This window comes from Pseudorasbora parva, chromosome 2 (assembly GCF_024679245.1).
Source record: "Pseudorasbora parva isolate DD20220531a chromosome 2, ASM2467924v1, whole genome shotgun sequence".
NCBI classification, from domain to species: domain Eukaryota; kingdom Metazoa; phylum Chordata; class Actinopteri; order Cypriniformes; family Gobionidae; genus Pseudorasbora; species Pseudorasbora parva.
The window spans coordinates 22,757,945-22,778,431 of NC_090173.1; the positions used below are offsets into that span (position 1 = coordinate 22,757,945).

Here is a 20,487-nt window from a genome sequence, read left to right on the forward strand (position 1 = left end):
TCTGTTTTTATTATATATGTATAGCCTATATTTAAACAGGAACTATACTGGTTTTAGAGAGGAGGGCGCTCCCTTTTGGTAGGTTATGGAGTATGTAATGCGTGGGGAGAATGTGGTGGGCGAGCGAGGATGTTAAAACATTCTTAAAGGTGCTGTATGGCAGTGTTTTAAAAAAATAAAATAAAACAATATGGATGCCATGGACTCAAATAGGATCATCCAGATGCGAGCCTATGGGTGATAATATATTTTCGTGTATAAAGACCAAATGCATCCTTTGAAAATTATTATTATAAAATGTGCTGGCCTACAATAGTATTTGGAACATATTTAGTTTCTATTGTCTTGCATTATTAAAAAATATCTACTTATGTTGTTCTGTAGTAGTGTAGATGTATTATTTATTTATAAGTAGGCCTATTATATATATATATATATATATATATATATATATATATATATATATATATATATATATATATATATATATATATAAATTAACGTTTTATTTATTTAAATACATTTATTTACACTTTCTTATAAAGCTATAAAGGGCAGACCAATCTCTTGACTTTCATATTCCACTATTTCTTTATAGAGAAAGTATTTCTGTCATTTTTGAGAAATTTGTTTATTAAAAAGTACAAACCAACATTAGACCTAATAGCTACAGCCAAGCCGAGTCATAGCTTAAGGGTCCCTTATGAAAATGAACAATGGTTTTACTACAAATAAAACAAAACAAAAGCATTATTATTGTAGTTAAACCATGAGAACCACAAATTAACAATTGTTTTGCTATTCCATCCATAGTTTAACCATGGTATTTGTGGTAAAATGTGGTTATATAAATGGTAATCAATTAGCCCCCCCCCCCCCCCCCACACACACACACACACACACACACACACAATTCTACAAACAATACCCCATAATGATAACATAAAAGAAGTTTGTTTGAAATCTTTGTAAATTTATTTAAGAGGAAAGAAAAAAAATCATGTAGGCTACATAAGTATTCACAGCTTTTATTCGATACTTTTGCAACTTTGGCACTACCAATAAGAACCTCACACCTTTTTGATTATGATGCTACAAGCTTGGCACACCTATTTTTGGGCCGCTTATCTAACTCTTCTTTGCAGTACCTCTCAAGCTCCATCAGGTTGGATGGGGAGCGTCGGTGCACAGCCATTTTCAGGTATTTCCAGAGATGTTCAGTCAGGTTCAGGTCTTGGCTCTGGCTTGGCCACTCAAGGACATTCACTGAGCTACTCCTTTAGGGGGTTTATTGGTCGTTGTTCTGTCGGAAGATGAACCTTCATCCCAGTCTGAGGTCCAGAGCAGGTTTTCATCATGAATGTTGTAAATAGCTGCATTCATCTTTACCTAAATCTTGACTAATCTTCCAGTTCCTGGCGCAGAAAAACATCCCACAGCATGATGCTGCCACCACCATGCTTCACTGTAGGGATGGTATTGGCCAGGTGATGAGCAGTGCCTGGTTTCATCTAGACATGATGCTTGCTATTTAGGCCAAATAATTCAGTCTTTGTTTCATCAGACCAGAGAGTTGTGTTTCTCATGGTCTGAGAGTCCTTTAGCCTTTTGGTAAACTCCTGGTGGTTCCAAACTTCTTCCATGTATGGATGATGGAGGCTACTGTGCTCACTGGGACCTTCAATGCTGCAGAAATGTGTCTGTACCTGTCCCCAAAAACTGTGCATTGATACAATCCTGTCTAGGAGCTCTACAGAGAATTCCTTGGACTTGGCTTGGTTTGTGCTGACATGCACTGTTAACTGCAGAACCTTATATAGACAGGTGTGTGCCTTTCCAAATCATGTCCAAATCAACTGAATTTAACACAGGTGGACTCCAATCAAGTTGTAGAAACATCTCAAGGATGAGCAGTGGAAACAGGAGCACCTGAGCTCATTTTTGAGTGAAGTCTGTGAATACTTATTTAGCCTACATGAACCGTTTTCAAGATTTGAAACAAACTTCTTTTATGTTGTCATTATGGGGTGTCTTTTTGTAAAATTTTGATGAAAATAATGAATTTAATCCATTTTGGAATAAGGCTGTAATATAACAAAATGCGGAAAAAGTAAAGTGTTGTAAATGATTTCCAGATGTAATGATTTCAGTACCACCGCTTGCCGTCTTGATGCCCTACGCATCATTACTTTATGATGCCCGCGGGTTTCGCGCTCATGTATTTGTTGACCTGGGTTGGGGGGGGGGGGCTATTTTCTTAGTGCCCCCCTTAGCACTTGGTGCGTGATGAGTGTGGTGGAAACGGCGGCACTCACTGTATTAAAAATAAAATAAAGGCTATTAAATACTCTCTGCCGTCTCAGTTGACGACAACTTTGTCCTGTGTCGGCCACCGTAGCTTTTTTGTGTGCTTCGAAATAAAGGGGTGACCAGCGGGTAGTTGCATTTCACAACCTCGCCACTAGATGCTGCTAACATTTACATAGTGCATCTTTAAAGCGAGTAACCCTCTTATCTGTACTCAACCAATGCTTTCTGGATAGAGAGTTCTGGGAATTTTTGTGTAGTTTTGCTTCCTGCTAGGGTTTGACATCTTGACCCCACACCCACCTGTTTTGTGCTTAAATTATATTCATTCAAATGCTGCAACACTGTCAAATGAGTTTTTGCATTGGTAATGCTTTTGACATTTCGAATTAGCGTTTCAGGAGGTGGAATGACGACTTTTTTGTTCGTGGGCGGTTCATCTTGACTGTTTATTTCAAGTGGTTCGGTATTCTGTCCTCCAGTGCACAATTACCCTACACATTACTCAGATCACGTCTTATCGTGGTGGTCTAATAAATGCTCTCTCTCTCTCTCTCTCTCTCTCTCTCTCTCTCTCTCTCTCTCTCTCTCTCTCTCTCTCTCTCTCTCTCTCTCATACACACAGTCCATGTTTACTCTGCTCTGCACACTCACCAGGTTGCCATGGATGCATCTGACTGCCTGCTTGCATGCCTCATTGTAGTCCACAGGTCACTAGAGCCATGCATTAAACATAAATACATACGCGCTTGTGCACGTCTGCATATATTCACTATTCGCTTATACACATAAACACAGTTATTGCCTTGTGACTTCAGACAAGGCAAAAGAGTGAAGCTGTGCATCAGGGCAGACTGGAATTCCAAGCAAAGGGGGAAACAGATCGCACTTTTTCTCTCTGTGTGTCTCTCTCTTCCCAGCGAGCGGCAGATAGTTTGCACTTTTACGTCAAAGGCTCATTCATGTGAAGGTGGTGTGGAGCGATCGATGTTCACATGTTGACAGATAAGAAAAGCAGCTAAAAATAAACCATCCACAGCAAAAAACCATCCACCACCTCACAGCCTCAAGGACAAACACATGCATTTTTGTTCTCTTCCTGATACAACAGAGAGAAAACAGGATAAGAGGAGGATGAACGCAGAACAAAAGATTGAGGAAATGTCACAGAAACCAGCCCCCTCTGTTTAGCAGTAACACATACAACAACTGCATGAGTGTGTGCGTGTGTTTAAAAGTTGCAGGTTATTGCATACATTTAAAAATGCATCTTTGCTCCTCTAATTTGATAGTTGAACAGGGTAAAAGTGGGAGATGATTGATTTTGGGATGCATATAAACTTCAAAATCTTAAATGAATTAGTGTTTCTTGATCTACAAGAAACAAACACTAAATATCATCTTTTATATTTCATGGAGGAAAGCAAGTCTTCCTTTAACAACCTCAGGTTATTTTTTCAACCTCAAATGACAGCAGTTTGGACGGCACCAATGGGCACAGTGGGGAAATGTATTTAAAATGGCAATATACAACACCAAAAGGAAATATCATCCTTATTATTATTCATTATATATTCATTTTAAATAGGTACACTCTAAAAAATGCTGGGTTAAAAACAACCCAAGTTGGGTTGAAAATGCACCGACCCAACAATTGAGTTGTTTTAACCCAGTGGTTGAGTTGTTTTAACCCAGTGGTTGGGTTAAATGTTGCTTAAGACAACCCAATTGTTGGGTAAGAACAACTCAACCATTGGGTTAAAACAACCCAATTGTTGGGTCGGTGCATTTTCAACCCAACTTGGGTTGTTTTTAACCCATCATTTTTTAGAGTGTAGTAATCTTTTATTTGGTCTTTTAATAATATTGAATTCACAAGTCATATTATTTTAGTTATTGATTCTTTGTTTGCTGTATGGCTATGCAGCTTAGTTGATTCATTATTTAAATACCGATAGTCAGTTGATCAAATGATAATCATTAGCCGTATCCAAAACTGGATGGGGAAAATAGTATGTGACAAAAGTTCACAGTGCTCAAAAGAGTAGGCATGAGCTAATACTTCCGGGCAAGATTCTGAAGTGTGTGCTGTGCATACGATGGACACTTTATATCCCATGATGAGGCCACAGGAGAGGATTTGTGAATGGCAGTGAAGAGATGGAACTGACGCTGGTTATAACATGATACTGACAGCATTGCGAATGTAGCAAGATTAAATGAATAATAAACACAGTCACGCTATACTCTTTTTTTAGCACTTGCAAAGTACTTATTCAAAATAAGTTGGCCTACCTCAATATAATATGCGATTTTGGATGCAACCATAGTGTTTTTGCAAAATGCACATAGGCCTAAAAAACTGCAGGTTACACCTTAAGGTGCCCTTGTTACAGTGTAACTATACATTTAAGTAGCCTACTGAGTAATACTAATTAACTATATATATAGGCCTACTTACTATAGGGTTAGGGTTATTGCGTGTAATTATGCATAATTTAGTTATCATTATCTGTATGTGATGTGTAACAACAAGGCAAATCAAATTGTTGAATAAAACATTAAATGTAGCTTTAAATTGCTTAACATTTTCGCTGTGCCAAAGCGAATGTTTAGGAGAGTGCAGAGACCCAGCATCACATCTCCACGGAGAAGCATCTCCAGTCCTAACAGTTATGACTCACCATTAGCGCATAAAATAAAAGCATGAAAACCTCCGCGGTTATAGTCTTCCCAGAAGCATCTGTGACGTTATTTTCTCCGAGAGATCATGATCATCCGTTGTTTAGCAGCCTTTCTCACTATAATAAAAACACACTGATGTTATTGCACTCTTTTTACACAAACTAATTTCCAGCCATTTCCTCTTCCCCCATAATATGCTATATATTTTACTTAGCCTACATAACCTACATACAAATATTAACATGCACCCAGCCTAAGTTTGCATGTTATTTTTCTTGTCTTGGACACAAAAGCAGAAGCAAAATTAAAATAATTAGGTAGTCAAAACAGGCATAATTATTAAAGGCCTTCTATTATAGGCTATATCACCATTAACTGCTCATATTGTCCTATTATTCATATGACTAAATTAATTAAAATAAGGAAGTATTTGTAGGTACTCCAGTTGTGTCCGTTTTCAAATGTGCTCTTTTGCATTTTATTTTTAGCTGTTTTCCTGCCTTCCTTCTCTCCGTTGTGTTCTTGGCTGGTGTTGGAGGCCGACAGGCAGCAGCAGTGCAGAGAGCCGGCTGTTGTCATGGCGACACGACACGTCGCCATACTGCAGGTTGCAGTTAGCAGGTTAGTGTGCTCTGGCAGCAAATCAAAACTATGCAAACTTTTAATTTAAGGTCCCAAACACTAGTCACTCTCTCATTTCATATTCCAGCATAACTGGACTGGAGTTAACATTATTTAACTTTTTCCTGTAGCAGATTTTGTAACTATATTTGATAAAAAAGGGGGATGTCTTAAAGCAGTGGTGTCCAATCCTGGTCCTGGATGTCCACTGTCCTGCAGAATTTAGCTCCAACTTCAATCAAACACACCTGACCCATTTAATCAAGATCTTACTAGCGTACTGGAAACTTCCAGGCAGGTGTGTGTGTTGGGGAAAGCGGGAACTATAACTCTGCAGGACAGCTGCCCTCCAGGACTGACTATACCTATCTTAAAGTGCACCATGTAGTATTTTTGCAGTAAAATATACAAAAACCACTAGGCCAGTGTTATATATTTTGTTCAGTTGAGTACTTACAATATTCGAAAGGTTTCCAACTCTTTTTAAATTGTGTGGAAATTGCCATTTTAACCAAGGACCGGGGATGTCTCAGCATATAGCGTCTAAGGGTGTTGCCTGTCAATTGCGTCATATCTGCGTTACCCTAAATTTCCAGTTTTATTCAAGAAGTCCTCGCTGCAGCCTGATCCATGACGTACTGGATCAGATCCAACGCGTACTGGACGCGCATGCGCGGTGGTTTCATTCACAATTGGATGACGTCATATACGCATGGGCAGTAGAGTTTTGGAGGACATTGACTGCACAGGAGAATTTAGCTGGATAGATAAATACTCAAACCGCTCGCGCAAAAATAATGATTAATAACATGCTCATCAGGACACACGTTTTGCATTTTCCCTTGAATGTGTAGGCTACTGGTATTTTAAGCTCTTCACAGATCGTGTTGCATTGTACCTTGAGGATTAAAATTACAGAGACAATTACTTGACTCATTTTTCCTTCCACTCAACAGCAAGTATGATCAGAATATAAAATTGTAACTGTTTTGCATGCATGTACAGCGAAACTATGTAATTTAAGCATCACATTTATGAAAAGATGATTTATTCATCAATAATTACTTAATACTATTTATCAGTACTACAACTACTAGAACATCATCTATACAATATTGATCATACATGTCAAGACTAGCGCATACGCATTATTAATTAACCCAGAGATCGGTATGAATGACGTTGCCATAACGATCCACCATCCAGTATGTATTGGATCTGATCCAGCAACGTCATCGTGCTACAGGCTGCAGCGAGGGGTGTCTCGTTTTATTTGGCAGAAGTGCTTTACTCTTAGCAGTGTGAACAAGTGTCACAGCAGCCGCCGAGCCAACGCACAGAGTAACGTCATAAAATTATTTTCAACGATAAACAGAGCTGCGTTACCTCTTACTCAGAAAGCCTCCAGCAGCCGTGCTCAGCTCCACAACACTCTCTGTGTCCTGCTCTGCTTCATACTACAGTAATGTTAATAACCTCATCCATCAACATGATTTCTGCCAGAGTCCAATACCGATTATTTTCCACCGGCTGTGAGGTAAAGAACACATGTCACAAGATTCTGAGCTCAAACTTGGCGTCATCAAACTACACCTTTGTTTTGAATAGGTGCCCTCTAGTGGACGGAAAATTTACATAGTGTACCTTTAAGGGACTCTATATATGAACACAAAGGGCTCAAAGGAGTTTACTGGTTATTTGCCCTGCCAAAATTTTCACAGTCCCACCACAAAAATAAAATACATAAGATAACAAAAAATGGTAAAAATAGCATTTGAATAAATAATGTTAAATAAGACTCGCAAATCCCAGAAAAAAAGAGTCAGAATATAGATATTTAAGCTCACAATTGCAAGTAAAATGTCAGAATTGAGTTTATATCGAAAAAAACTTCAGAATTTAGTTGATATCTAAAAAAAGTCAGAATTGAGTTGATATCTAAAAAACATCAGAATTGAGTTGATATCTAAAAAACGTCAGAATTGAGTTGATATCTAAAAAACATCAGAATTGAGTTGATATCTAAAAAACATCAGAATTGAGTTGATATCTAAAAAACGTCAGAATTGAGTTGATATCTAAAAAACGTCAGAATTGAGTTGATATCTAAAAAAGTCAGAATTGAGTTGATATGTAAAAAAATTCAGAATTGAGTTGATGTCTAAAAAAATGTCAGAATTGAGTTTATATCTGTCACATCTGTCCACTGAAGCCGAGGTTGATTAACCCAAGTGCAGTCTTTATTCATTTAACTCAAAATCCCAAAACATTGAACAACAGGCTTGGCTTGGCATGAATCAAAACATAAACTTGAAACTTAAACTCAACCACTCACCAACAAACAGGTAACATTCACAATAACAGACAAAGACACATGGCAAACATGAGGGCTTAACTACACAGACTAATGACTGGAAAAGGGACACCTGTGGACAATGATCAAACAATGAACCAATGACATGACAGAACACAAGACAAGGGAGCACATGGCAGGATCACATGACAAACCAGGAAGTGCATGACAAAACATGACTGTGAACATGATAAACTCAAAAACATGAAACATGAACCTACACATAAACATAAACACATAAACACCCTGTGACAATATCTAAAAAAAAAAGTCAGAATTGAGTTGATATCTGAAAAATGTCAGAATTGAGTTGATATTTTGCAATTTGTACATTATATTGCAATTGTGAGTTTTTATTTTTTTTAAAAATCAGAATTGTGATATTCTACATTTTTTAATTTCATGGCAGAAACAAGAGTTCATATTTAGGCAACAAAAGTAAAAATGAAATAAACAGATGCGAGTCTAACACTATTCAGATTCAAAAAAATTTATTGTATTAATTAAAATGATATAGCCTGCATATAAATCCTTATAAAGAAGTAAGAGCAGATATTTTTTTAAACTTTTTTAACATTAATGACAGCAGCTGCAGGTAGGATATATTATACTACTGTCACTATAATGGACTGCATTTACACTCACTTAAAGGATTATTAGGAACACCATACTTATACTGTGCTTGCCCCACTTTCGCCTTCAGAACCGCCTTAATTCTACATGGCATTGATTCAACAAGGTGCTGAAAGCATTCTTTAGAAATGTTGGCCCATATTGATAGGATAGCATCTTGCAGTTGATGGAGATTCGTGGGATGCACATCCAGGGCACGAAGCTCCCGTTCCACCGCATCCCAAAGATGCTCTATTGGGTTGAGATCTGGTGACTGTGGGGGCCATTTTAGTACAGTGAACTCATTGTCATGTTCAAGAAACCAATTTGAAATGATCTGAGCTTTGTGACATGGTGCATTATCCTGCTGGAAGTAGCCATCAGAGGATGGGTACATGGTGGTCATAAAGGGATGGGCATGGTCAGAAACAATGCTCAGGTAGGCCGTGGCATTTAAACAATGCCCAATTGGCACTAAGGGGCCTAAAGTGTGCCAAGAAAACATCCCTCACACCATTACACCACCACCAGCAGCCTGCACAGTGGTAACAAGGCATGATGGATCCATGTTCTCATTCTGGTTACCCAAATTCTGACTCTACCATCTGAATGTCTCAACAGAAATCGAGACTCATCAGACCAGGCAACATTTTTCCAGTCTTCAACTGTCCAATGTTGGTGAGCTTGTGCAAATTGTAGCCTCTTTTTCCTATTTGTAGTGGAGATGAGTGGTACCCGGTGGGGTCTTCTGCTGTTGTAGCCCATCCGCCTCAAGATTGTGCGTGTTGTGGCTTCACAAATGCTTTGGTTGTAACGAGTGGTTATTTCAGTCAAAGTTGCTCTTCTATCAGCTTGAATCAGTCGGCCCATTCTCCTCTGACCTCTAGCATCAACAAGGCATTTCCGCCCACAGGCTAGTCGCATACTGGATGTTTTTCCCTTTTCACACCATTCTTTGTAAACCCTAGAAATGGTTGTGGGTGAAAATCCCAGTAACTGAGCAGATTGTGAAATAGTGAGACCGGCCTGTCTGGCACCAACAACCATGCCACGCTCAAAATTGCTTTAATCACCTTTCTTTCCCATTCTGACATTCAGTTTGGAGTTCAGGAGATTGTCTTAACCAGGACCACACCCATAAATGCATTGAAGCAAGCGCCATGTGATAGGTTGATTAGATAATTGCATTAATGAGAAACTGAACAGGTGTTCCTAATAATCCTTTAGGTGAGTGTATACAGCGCTTTCAACAGACCTATGGCCATCCAAAGCGCTTTAAATTTTGCCTCACATTCACCCATTCATACATTGACAGCGATGTCAGCCATGTAAGGCGTCATCCAGCTCATCGGGAGCAGCTGGGGTTAGGGGTCTTGCTCATGGACACCTCGACAATTGGTCAGCCCCTTTTAAGACCAAAATGGATCTGCCACAGATTTTCTCCCAACTGTTTACACTCACTAAGACTCAGTTAAGGCTGTGCTTACTGCTAAAACGGGCATTATGACGTAATTTTGTGTGTATTTGTGCGTTTAAGCACGATATGACGCAAAAGAAAAGTCCGTATTTAATGGCGCACTGAGACGCAGCTCTCTGTGTGTGCACAAAAAACAGAGTGTGGGTACCCGAACTTTGATGCTAAGCGGTCGAAAGCAAAGTATGATCCTCCTCAAAATATGGAACTGACTTGAACATCGCACCATGCAATTTTTCAGTGGTTGGTTGTTGTTATTTGACGTGGGGCCAGGGTGAGCTAAGCTCCTGATGGGATGTGGAGCCGCGGGCATGGTGCAAACTTGCTATGGTGAGTGCGACCCGTGGGACCGTGATGCAGTTCCCATTCATATTCATGACTGCGGCTGTCAAACAAGGTCAAAACAGGACGGACGTCAATATAGATACATGTCTGTGAGAAATCCCAACCTCCTTGTGCCAGTATCACTGTGGTAAATCACAGGATTTTTATAATGCTGCAGTGAGACAAACTCAAACCGGATCTCCTCACCTGACAGGAAGTTGGCCCTTAGCTCAAAAGGACGAGAAACAAGGGGGTTGTAACCATAAAACAGTGAATCAATTGTGAGTCATTACTTCGTGAAGTCATTCTCGAAATGTCATCTCCCATCACTCACTCCCACCCCCAGCTGAAAGGCAGGAAATGAAAGGACAGGGAAAGCGAGGGAAAGAATGGTGTTATTGACGGAGAGCAGGATTATAGCGCTGAAGATAATGTCAGACTGTGACACACCATGCATACAAATTATGTCAGCATAAGCTCTAATAATGTGGCCAATGACGAGGACAGGAGATATTGCAGATGAATTGCAGCGATATCCACAGCTCACTGCATCCCTCTTGTGGTCAGCGTGTGACATAATATAAAGGATGATTTTCAAGGTGCAGTTGGTAATGATGTGGGCTATGCAAACGAACTCAACAGATAATTCTATCCTGACAAGGTAAATAGATATACATTTCTGCTCATAAGTTTACATACCACTTGCAGAAGTTGCTAGATGTTAATAATTTTAACAAAATGTGAGGGATCACAAAGAGTTTATATTTAGTACTGTCCTGAATTAGCTGTTAAACATCTTTCACATAACAGATGTTTAGACAAAATAATAACTACATTTACATAAATAAACCAGTTTAACAGTTTACAGACTCTTGAATCTATGTGTTGTTACCTGGATGATCAATGACTGAGGGCAGTAATAAACAAAATTATGATCTTTAAACAAAATAAGAACAAATTACAAACCATGAGCCTGTTCAAAAGTTATTAAAAGTTCTAATTGATAACCCCCATTATAAATATCTTGCATATTCTGCAAAAGGAAAAAGATTGCTTGTTGTATTATTGTGTCTGTCTTTGTCTGATTGAGTTATATATAGTTTCTTCTTTCTTTTTTCTTTTTTCTTTTATGTATAACATCTACCTGCCAGGGGTCTGCAGAAGGAAATTAGCCTAAGGCTATAATCTGGCATATTTACATTTGTTTTAATGTTCATTAATATGCATTGTTCCCCCTTTCTTAAAAAAAAAAAAAAATTAAATAAATTTAAAAAAAGAAAAGGACATTTGATTTTAGTTTTTTTATAAATTTTATTATATATATATATATATCTTACCCATATACAAATAAATCTTACCCATATTTTGAAACAAATAAACAATCATTTATTGTTAATCAATAGCTTACTAGGCTATTGTTTAGATGTGAAACTATATGGATTTTCTCTGCACGATAAATGACTGGAAGTAAAGAAAAATAATATGGTTTAAAAAGTATGGTTAAGCAATATGATCAAATCAACAGCAATCACTCAAAGATGCAGGTTACCAAGGCAACGGAAGCATCATCCTCTGCATAATTATCCCTCCCATCTCCCGAGCAGCAGCCAATAGTGATAGGTTGAGGGTGTGGCCAAAATCTGCCCGTCAACTTCCAAGTGCGTCAAGACGAGCTACAGAAATGAACACGTTAAAAGTCATGCAGGCGCGCGCATCGTGCGTCTAAAAATCAGCAGACTTCGAGGGACTGTAGAGAGACTATCAGATACATTTTTTGATAGTAGGTTACAAAATCCCTCCGAGCAATAAGGATCTCGGTATTCTTGTCTTAAAATACAAAATAATAAAAACACGCCCTTTCCTCCATCCGTCTGGAGACGTGGCTCAGGTGAGTGACACTTTTTTCAGATTACTATTGACAGCATTAGTCAGTGCCAAATACAATTTAACATGGCATCAGCTCTAGATTATGATTTGCATGACGTCTGGAGGAGTTTTTCACCGTTATCCAAGGGTTTATCTTAAAACTTGTCATTATCACGACGAGGTTAGTGGTTCTAGACCTAAACATGATGCGTTTGCACCAGCTAAGTGGGAGTTTAAGCTTGTTAATCATCATGCAGTCAGATACCACATTGTTTTTTCAAGTCAAGAGGGTGATGTTGTGCTTTCGTAAGTCTGCCAAAGACCACATGATGCTTAAACACACACTGACGGTCTTTATCTGCATTATGTGTTTACTAAAGGCTCTCATAAGACAAACGACCGAAATCACGTGATTATCCAGACAACATTATGAAGACTTATTGCAATTCCATTGTACATACATGCAGCTTCATCTCTGCCAATATTATTAATTATTAAACTAAATTATTGTACATTGTTTCTTTTATGTCTGTATAGCATACACTTATTATTACACATTATTATCACTACATTAAAAGAAATCATTTCAATTACTTGAATGTTTCTTATAACCACTTCAAGTACTTGGCTGCTGTCTTTATATCTTAAACATGTCTGGGTTGCAGTGATATTTTACATGAAGAGTGCCAATCTACTATTCATATTTGTATAATCTGTTCAATATTTAATTTGTATAAGAGGTGGAGTCTTGTACATCTCAACGTCTTAAAGGCTTTCTTTGTCACCCTGTGTCCCAGGTAATGGAGGGTATGCCGTTGAGCGCGGGCGGCTTGCGGACGCTGCCGTGGTACGTGGTGTGTTCTCAGGTGCTGGGGGTTGCGTGTGTGGTGATCACAGGCGTGTGGATGGGACATTACCAGGGAGGCTACGCCTGGGACGGCTCAGCACAAGAGTTTAACGTCCACCCTTTCTGTATGGTCCTCGGCCTGGTCTTCCTCTATGGAGATGGTAAGAATTAAAAGTAAAGGTAAAATAATATATATATAATTTTTTTTTAAATTGTTTTTATCGTTTACTTTATTTAACTGATATTTGCAGAAATTAAATAACAGAAGAGGTGCAGTTCAGGAAATAGTATAAATGCTAGTTTTGACACCAAGGATACTGATATAGCTTGTCTGGGCTTAATATATATTTTTCCTGTAGCCCAGCAGGTGAACATGCAGTGCTGCAGCTGCTTAGAAAACAAATCTTTTTTTTTCATTTAATCATTTTTAATACCTTGAAATTACTGATTAACCTAGTTTTCCTCTGCTGTGTTGGTGACATGAACAAATGTTGCCATTATTTGAGCCATTTATCAACCCATTTATTCCCTCACTCAAACAGTTTATTTTATACTACACCTTTGGGTATAAAATGTGGATAAAATTTAACAAATAAAATTATTATTACATACAATATATTAAAAATAAATAATATAAACAGTTAAAATATTTATATGGTAAATAATGTTCAAAAGTTTGGGGTGTGTTGTTCTTTTATGTTTTAAAAAAAGAATTATCTTATGGTCACTAAGGCTGCATTTATTGAATTAATAATACATAAAAAGTACTAGAGAAATATTACAGTTTAAGTTATTTTGTATGTAAATATATTTTAAAATGTAATTTATTCCTGTGACGGCAAAGCTGAATTTTCAGTCTTTGAATAATCCAGTCCTCAGTGTCACATTATCCTTCAGAAATCATTCTTCATCAAGTTTTTTTATTATAATTTTCAAAGTTGAAAACCATCAAACTTTTGAACAGTAGTGTATACATATACATACAAATATTAAAATATGTTCCTCGTAATATGTTAAATATGTAGTAAAAATATTACAAATATTGTGTCTTAATGAACATAATCTAATATATATATATATTATGTAATGCTTATTGTGGTCTAATGGTGTATGATTAATAATCAATCCTGGTAATTATAAAAGAGAAATTCATTATTCATCAGAAAATTGTCTCTCTTTTTCTATAATACTGTGTATTAGCCAAATGTTAACTAGAATAGCTGGTTGCAAAGACCAAGAGATACGAGGTAATTGTATAATAAGACATCTTGTGTCTCTCCACCCTTAGGGAGTGTGTGTGTGTGTGTGTGTGAGTGACTTGTAATAAAACACACACAATACTGAACAGGAAGGGCCAGCTAAGGCTATTAGAGCCAAGATCTAATTTGTTTCCCGAGTTTGTGTATATATGAATCAATATGGGCTAGAATACATTATGGTTGGTTTTAAAACTGAGATGCTTAGTGATAGTATTGTGTGGTTTTCTCTATTAATCTGTAACTGCTGTAGTCATGGTTACAATAATAATATGGTTACGGTAATCTATAATCTAATAGAATAAGAGATCATATACGCTGATCAGACATAACATTACGACCTAATATTAATATTGTGTTGGTCCCCGTTTTGCTGCCAAAACAGCCTCGACGGGTCAGGACGTTGACAACGTGGTATCTAGCACCAAGATGTAAGCAGCAGATCCTTTAAGTGCTGTAAGTTGTGAGGTGGGGCATCCATTGATCGGACTTGTTTGTTCAGCACATCCCACAGATGCTCTATGGGATTGAGATCTGGGGAATTTGGAGGCCAAGTCAACACCTCAAACTCGTTGTTATGCTCCTTATACATTTCCTGAACCATTTTTGCTTTGTGGCAGAGCACATTATTCTGAGTCCACAGCCACCAGGGAATATTGTTTCCATCAAATGGTGTACATGGTCTGCAATAATGCTTCAAAGTAACATCCACATGGGTGTCAGGACCCAAGGTTTCCCAGCAGAACATTGCCCAAAGCATCAGACTGCCTCCGCTGGCTTGTCTTCTTCCCATAGTGCATCCTGGTGCCATGTGCTTCCAAGGTAAGTGACTTACATGCACCTGGAATGACACGTGATGTAAAAAGAAAACGTGCTTCATCAGACCAGACCTCCTTCTTCCAGTCTCCATGGTCCAGTTCTGATACTCACGTGCCCACTGTTAGTGCTTTCCGCGGTGGACGTGGGTCAGCATGGGCACCCTGACTGGTCTGCGGCTATGCAGCCCCATACGAAACAAACTGAAACCTTCTGAAACCTTTCTATCAAAACCAGAATTAACTTCTTGAGCAATTTGAGCTACATAAGCTTGTCTGTTTGATCAGACCACACAGGCAGCCTTCGCCAGTTCACCACTGTTCCTTCCTTACACCACTTTTGATAGATACTGTTCCCTGCAGACCGGGAACAGCCCGCAAGAGCTGCAGTTTTGGAGATGCTCTGATCCATTTGTCTAGCCATCACAATATGGCCCTCGTCAAACTCACTCAAATCCTTACACGTGCCCATTTTTCCTGCTTAACTTTGAAGACACACTCTTCACTTGCTGTCTAATATATCCCACCCACTAACATGTGCTGTGATGAAGAGATAATCAGTGTTATTTACTTTACCAGTAAGTGGACATAATGTTATGCCAGATCAGTGTGAGTTACATAAATAGACTTCTATGCTGTTAAAGCATAATCACAGTCAATTTGCGGTTCTTCCATCTGGACACTTAATAAAGCATTCAACAGAGACAGATGCTAATTGAGCTAATATCTTTAGCAGTGATCCTCTAATTCAAAGCCTTTGTCATGGATATTTAATTAGGACATTATAGCTGAAAGGTCAGTGGCCTATTAGAGGTTTAGCTGTCCCAAAAAGCAGCAGCAAAAAGAGCCCAGAGGGCATCTTTCTGCTGGTACAAAGGTTAAAAACACACACAGGAATACATCCTCTGCCTGTTATTTGACAAGCTACTGGATCTGTAGAGTTTCAAACCTGTCACAGGCTGATTTTGGTGCCTTTAAGACTTCTATCTGTAACTTTATACTTGTAATGCCTTTTATAATTTGCTAACCTTTTCACATATGATATAATGGCTTTATAAGAGCTTGTTCTTTCTCTACCGCAGCGGTTCTGGTTTTCCGTGTCTTTAGAAATGAGACTAAACGTTCTGTGAAAATTCTCCACGCTCTGCTGCATATGATGGCCCTCATCATCAGTATTGTAGGTAAGTCCAGCATGTGACGAAAAAGAAGATTACATGTACATTTGGCAGCACTGATGTTTTGCCGGGTATTTCTTAAATGACAGCGATTTTTAGCTGCAACTCGTCTCTTAACTGCTGTGGTCACAATCATTTCCCATGACTAATGTGCAGTTTTAACCGTTAAACAAGGGGAAAACTAAAATTTCCTTCAGACAGACAGATGTATTAATCACAAGGCACAGGATAACTAGATTTATATTTCCAGAAGTCAACACTAATTCATGCAACATAACTGCTCTGTAGCAGTATATATATGTATATGTATGTATATACAGTATATATATGTATGTGTATATATATATGTATGTATATATATATACACACACAAGCTATTCTGTTTAAAAGTTGGGGGTCAGTAAGATTTTTTTTATTTAATTTTTTTTTAAAGGTACGCTTTGTAACTATTGGTTAAAAAACCCTCTAGGTTAAAAACAAAACTGCATACATACTGCTCATAAAACATTGACTACTAGGTTTAAGAGATATAAGATGAGAAATATCTCAACGATTTAGATGGAAATGATCTTAAGCTGACTAGCTTTTACTACTTTTATTACTATAGCTAAACCCATTAATAGACATGACCCTTCCTTGAAAATAAAATCCAGCACAGCTACAACAACCATTATGACTCACAATAGATAATGCTTTACACTGAACTCTGTTAGAGAGCTACATATGGCAATTTATCTTTTCAATATAATATCTTACCTGGTGAGTAATAAAACAGCATCTACATGTCACTTTTACAACATTTCAAATCCCTCAGTTCCTGCCATCTAATGTTGATTCTTGTTTTATTACAAGATCTGTTGCATTCTCTTTTTGCCAGCAGATTCTCCTCTGTTCGGTGTTTGTTTAAAAGGTTTGAGATGTAGTTGCTCTATGTCAACCTTTTTCTCACTCGTTTTGACAACTAACTTCTGCCACTCCCATATGCGTCAAAGTAGCCTCAGCAACTTTTCTCTGTTTACGGATTTGACGAGTCACAAACAGACGAATAATGCAATTTCGAGTGAAAAGCATTCTGCTCTGTCTAAAATATAAACTATTATAATAGGCTTATCACAGTAAATGGTGTAACATATTGGAAGAAGGTTAGATGTTGTATTTACCTATTATTTAAATGTAGTTCATTTTGAACAAAATCATTGCAGAAATAAATACTTTTATTCAGCAAGGATGTACTGAACTGATCAAAAGACACAGTGATGACATTTATGCTATTTGTTTGATCAGATGTATGCAGACTTCTTGTGAGTAAAAGAGACTTCTTTCTAAAACAAAAACTAAATCTTGCTGACCCCAAACCTTTGAATGGAAGAGCAGGTAGATAAGTATATACAAGACATAAAAGAACAATATCAATTAAATATACACATCTTTGTGGTTATTTTTCCCCCGATTTTGAATAGCGATCAAAGATTTTTAGATATCTTAAAAGTTTACTTAAACAAAATAGAAAGCACACCTAATACATCAGCAGTTTGATTTGAATTAATTTCAGAAAATTGTCAAGAATAATAAAAAGTGTATCGTTTTTAATATCTCCATCTCTTTCCTCAGGTCTTGTGGCCGTATTTGATTTCCATTCATCGGCTAAGATCTCTCACATGTATTCTCTGCACAGCTGGTGTGGCATGCTCACTTTTGTGCTGTTTTTCTTGCAGGTAATTTGCAGTTATTTCATTTTGACTAATGCGAAGGTCTATTTAGCATTTAAACATCATCATCTGCCTAATTTGAACAGCCGAGCTGCATCATGACTCTTTTGTGGTTTGGAAGCACTTTGCTCTGCATTAGCAAACCCCCGTGTGGATGGTCAGATCCATTACACGGCTAACATCACTATTGACATCAGAACATTGCCATTAGTGTTTTTATTGATACCGGTAATCCAGTCTTGGAACCACAACCGCTAGTCCACTCTCTCACTATATATATTTATGGATTATCCATTTTTTATAGAACATTTTCATAATTTGAGGATACCTAATCCTAAAGCATTTTTCAGAAGCCAATAGAACAGTTTGCCTCAATTTGTCTTAGGACTGACTAGTTCTTCTCTCCTTTCTTCCAGTGGTTACTTGGACTGGGATTTTTCCTTTTCCCATGGGCATCTGCTCAGTTGAGGAGCTGGTATCTTCCTCTGCACGTCTTCTTCGGCCTGTTGCTGCTGGTCATGTCTGTAGGATCCTGTCTGCTGGGAATCACAGAGAAACTGCTCTTCAGTATCATGTGAGTGTCAGTCAATGTATCTAACAGATATATTTTTAAAACTGATGTCACTAAGCTGAGGTAAACATTTTGAATCATAAGAAAGGAATGAGTCACCGTGTGAATGAATCACAGCTGAAAGGCACTTTCAATGAATATTAATGACATTTGGCTTATTTTCTCCTTCTCTCACTGTAGAGCATTAAATGCTGGTTTTATTCAAGATATTCCTTGTTTGCCTATTTACTCACTATTTAACTCATGAATAGTTTTTTTTTTTTTAATTATAAAATATGCTGCACAATTTATTAACATAAATAAACACTCTTCACACATTTGGGTGGCTGCAGGTAGAATTCATAATGTCCAAATAATACAATGGAAAAAAAAATCCCACACACTGACATAACTTAGTGATGATAACTATAATGATAAAGATAAATGGGCTGTATACACAACACCATTTTCAAAAAAAAAAAAATCATTTTGCCATTATCGTCTGTGCATTAACACGCAAAAGAAAAACGTTTCCTTTTTTATATCTTTGTCGCGTGAACATATCCAAAGTTATCCAAAGCAGCAGACAACAAAACTGAAGCACATTCTAAGAAAAAAACAGAATGGTATTGTATGATGGTGTGTGGACATTTAAATCATTATAGTTAATATTTATTATGTGAATGTGCCATAAACAGTGTATCAGTTGAAGTGGGTCTGAAGCTTGTGTATCTTAAGATTTGCAAGCTACAACAGTGTTTTTCAATTCATTAACCAGTAAAAATTTGATGCCACTTTTTCTGTTCTCAGGCCAACTTACTCCAAGTTTGCTGCCGAGGGGGTCCTGGCAAATATTTTAGGCTTGTTTCTGGTGTGCTTTGGGGTCGTGGTGGGTTACGTGGTAACGAGAGACGATTTTAGGAGACCGCCGAATCCTGAAGAGGAGGCTCTATCAGTGCACTTTAAGACCCTTTCGGAAAGTGAAATCCCCAGTTCTCCTTAATGTCTTAATATACTCCAACAACTACCTTTCTGCACTTTGTCCTAGCAAACCTGTCAGCCAGTTCCTTCATTTGCAGTCTTCATATTATTTGTATTTGTCACCCCCTTGTCATATGAACATTAAGGCAGGATTAAATTACCATCATGTAATTGTGCCAAACCAAACTGATATGAAAGAAATATTAGAGTTGTATATATTGATATATTTTGTTTATATGCATTAGAGTATTTAAAATATCAGGATGTACTTTCTTGTGCCTTAGAATTTATTTGACTGTACTAAAAAAACTCACAGGCTGAGAATAGTAAGTTTATTTTACATTACACATAACTACATAACTTAATATTATATGCAGAAACCTGCATTACGCCATATTTATAGGAAAATATTGAAGGTCTCTTCCTGTATAAATGACTGAAAAATACTTGCAGATTAAGACTGAATTGTCTTTAAATTTAAATTTGTTTTCCAAACAGCAGTTCAATATTGAAAGTCTTTTGCATAATGTTGTTCTGTTTTTAGATTACTATTTCCTATAATTCATCTTGTGCCAAACCATTATATATTATATTATATAAAAATAAAAAATAAATATATATAAATATAAATAAAATTATAAATAAAATTTTATATATATATATATATATATATATATATATATATATATATATATATATAAATATATATAAATAAAATTATCAGGCATAACATTATGACCTAATATTGTGTTGCAGCCAAAACAGCCCTGACCTGTCGAGGCAATGAATATAGCGCTTTCATGTTTTACTGTACACCCAAAGCGCTTCACACTCATGTCAGGGGTCTCTCCTAAACCACCACCAGTGTGCAGCATCCACTTGGATGATACGACAGCAGCCACAGTACAACGG

General features: G+C 37.4%; 1 protein-coding gene across 1 annotated transcript; it reads left to right on the forward strand.

Moving 5' to 3' along the window:
- Positions 1-12,011: 12,011 nt before the first annotated feature.
- cyb561 (cytochrome b561) lies at positions 12,012-20,147 on the forward strand. The gene is made up of 6 exons (XM_067412534.1): positions 12,012-12,264; positions 13,040-13,250; positions 16,243-16,341; positions 17,947-18,050; positions 18,461-18,618; positions 19,405-20,147. The coding sequence occupies exons 2-6, from the start codon at positions 13,043-13,045 to the stop codon at positions 19,595-19,597; spliced, it is 762 nt and encodes a 253-aa protein (XP_067268635.1). The 5' UTR covers positions 12,012-12,264; positions 13,040-13,042; the 3' UTR covers positions 19,598-20,147.
- Positions 20,148-20,487: the final 340 nt, after the last annotated feature.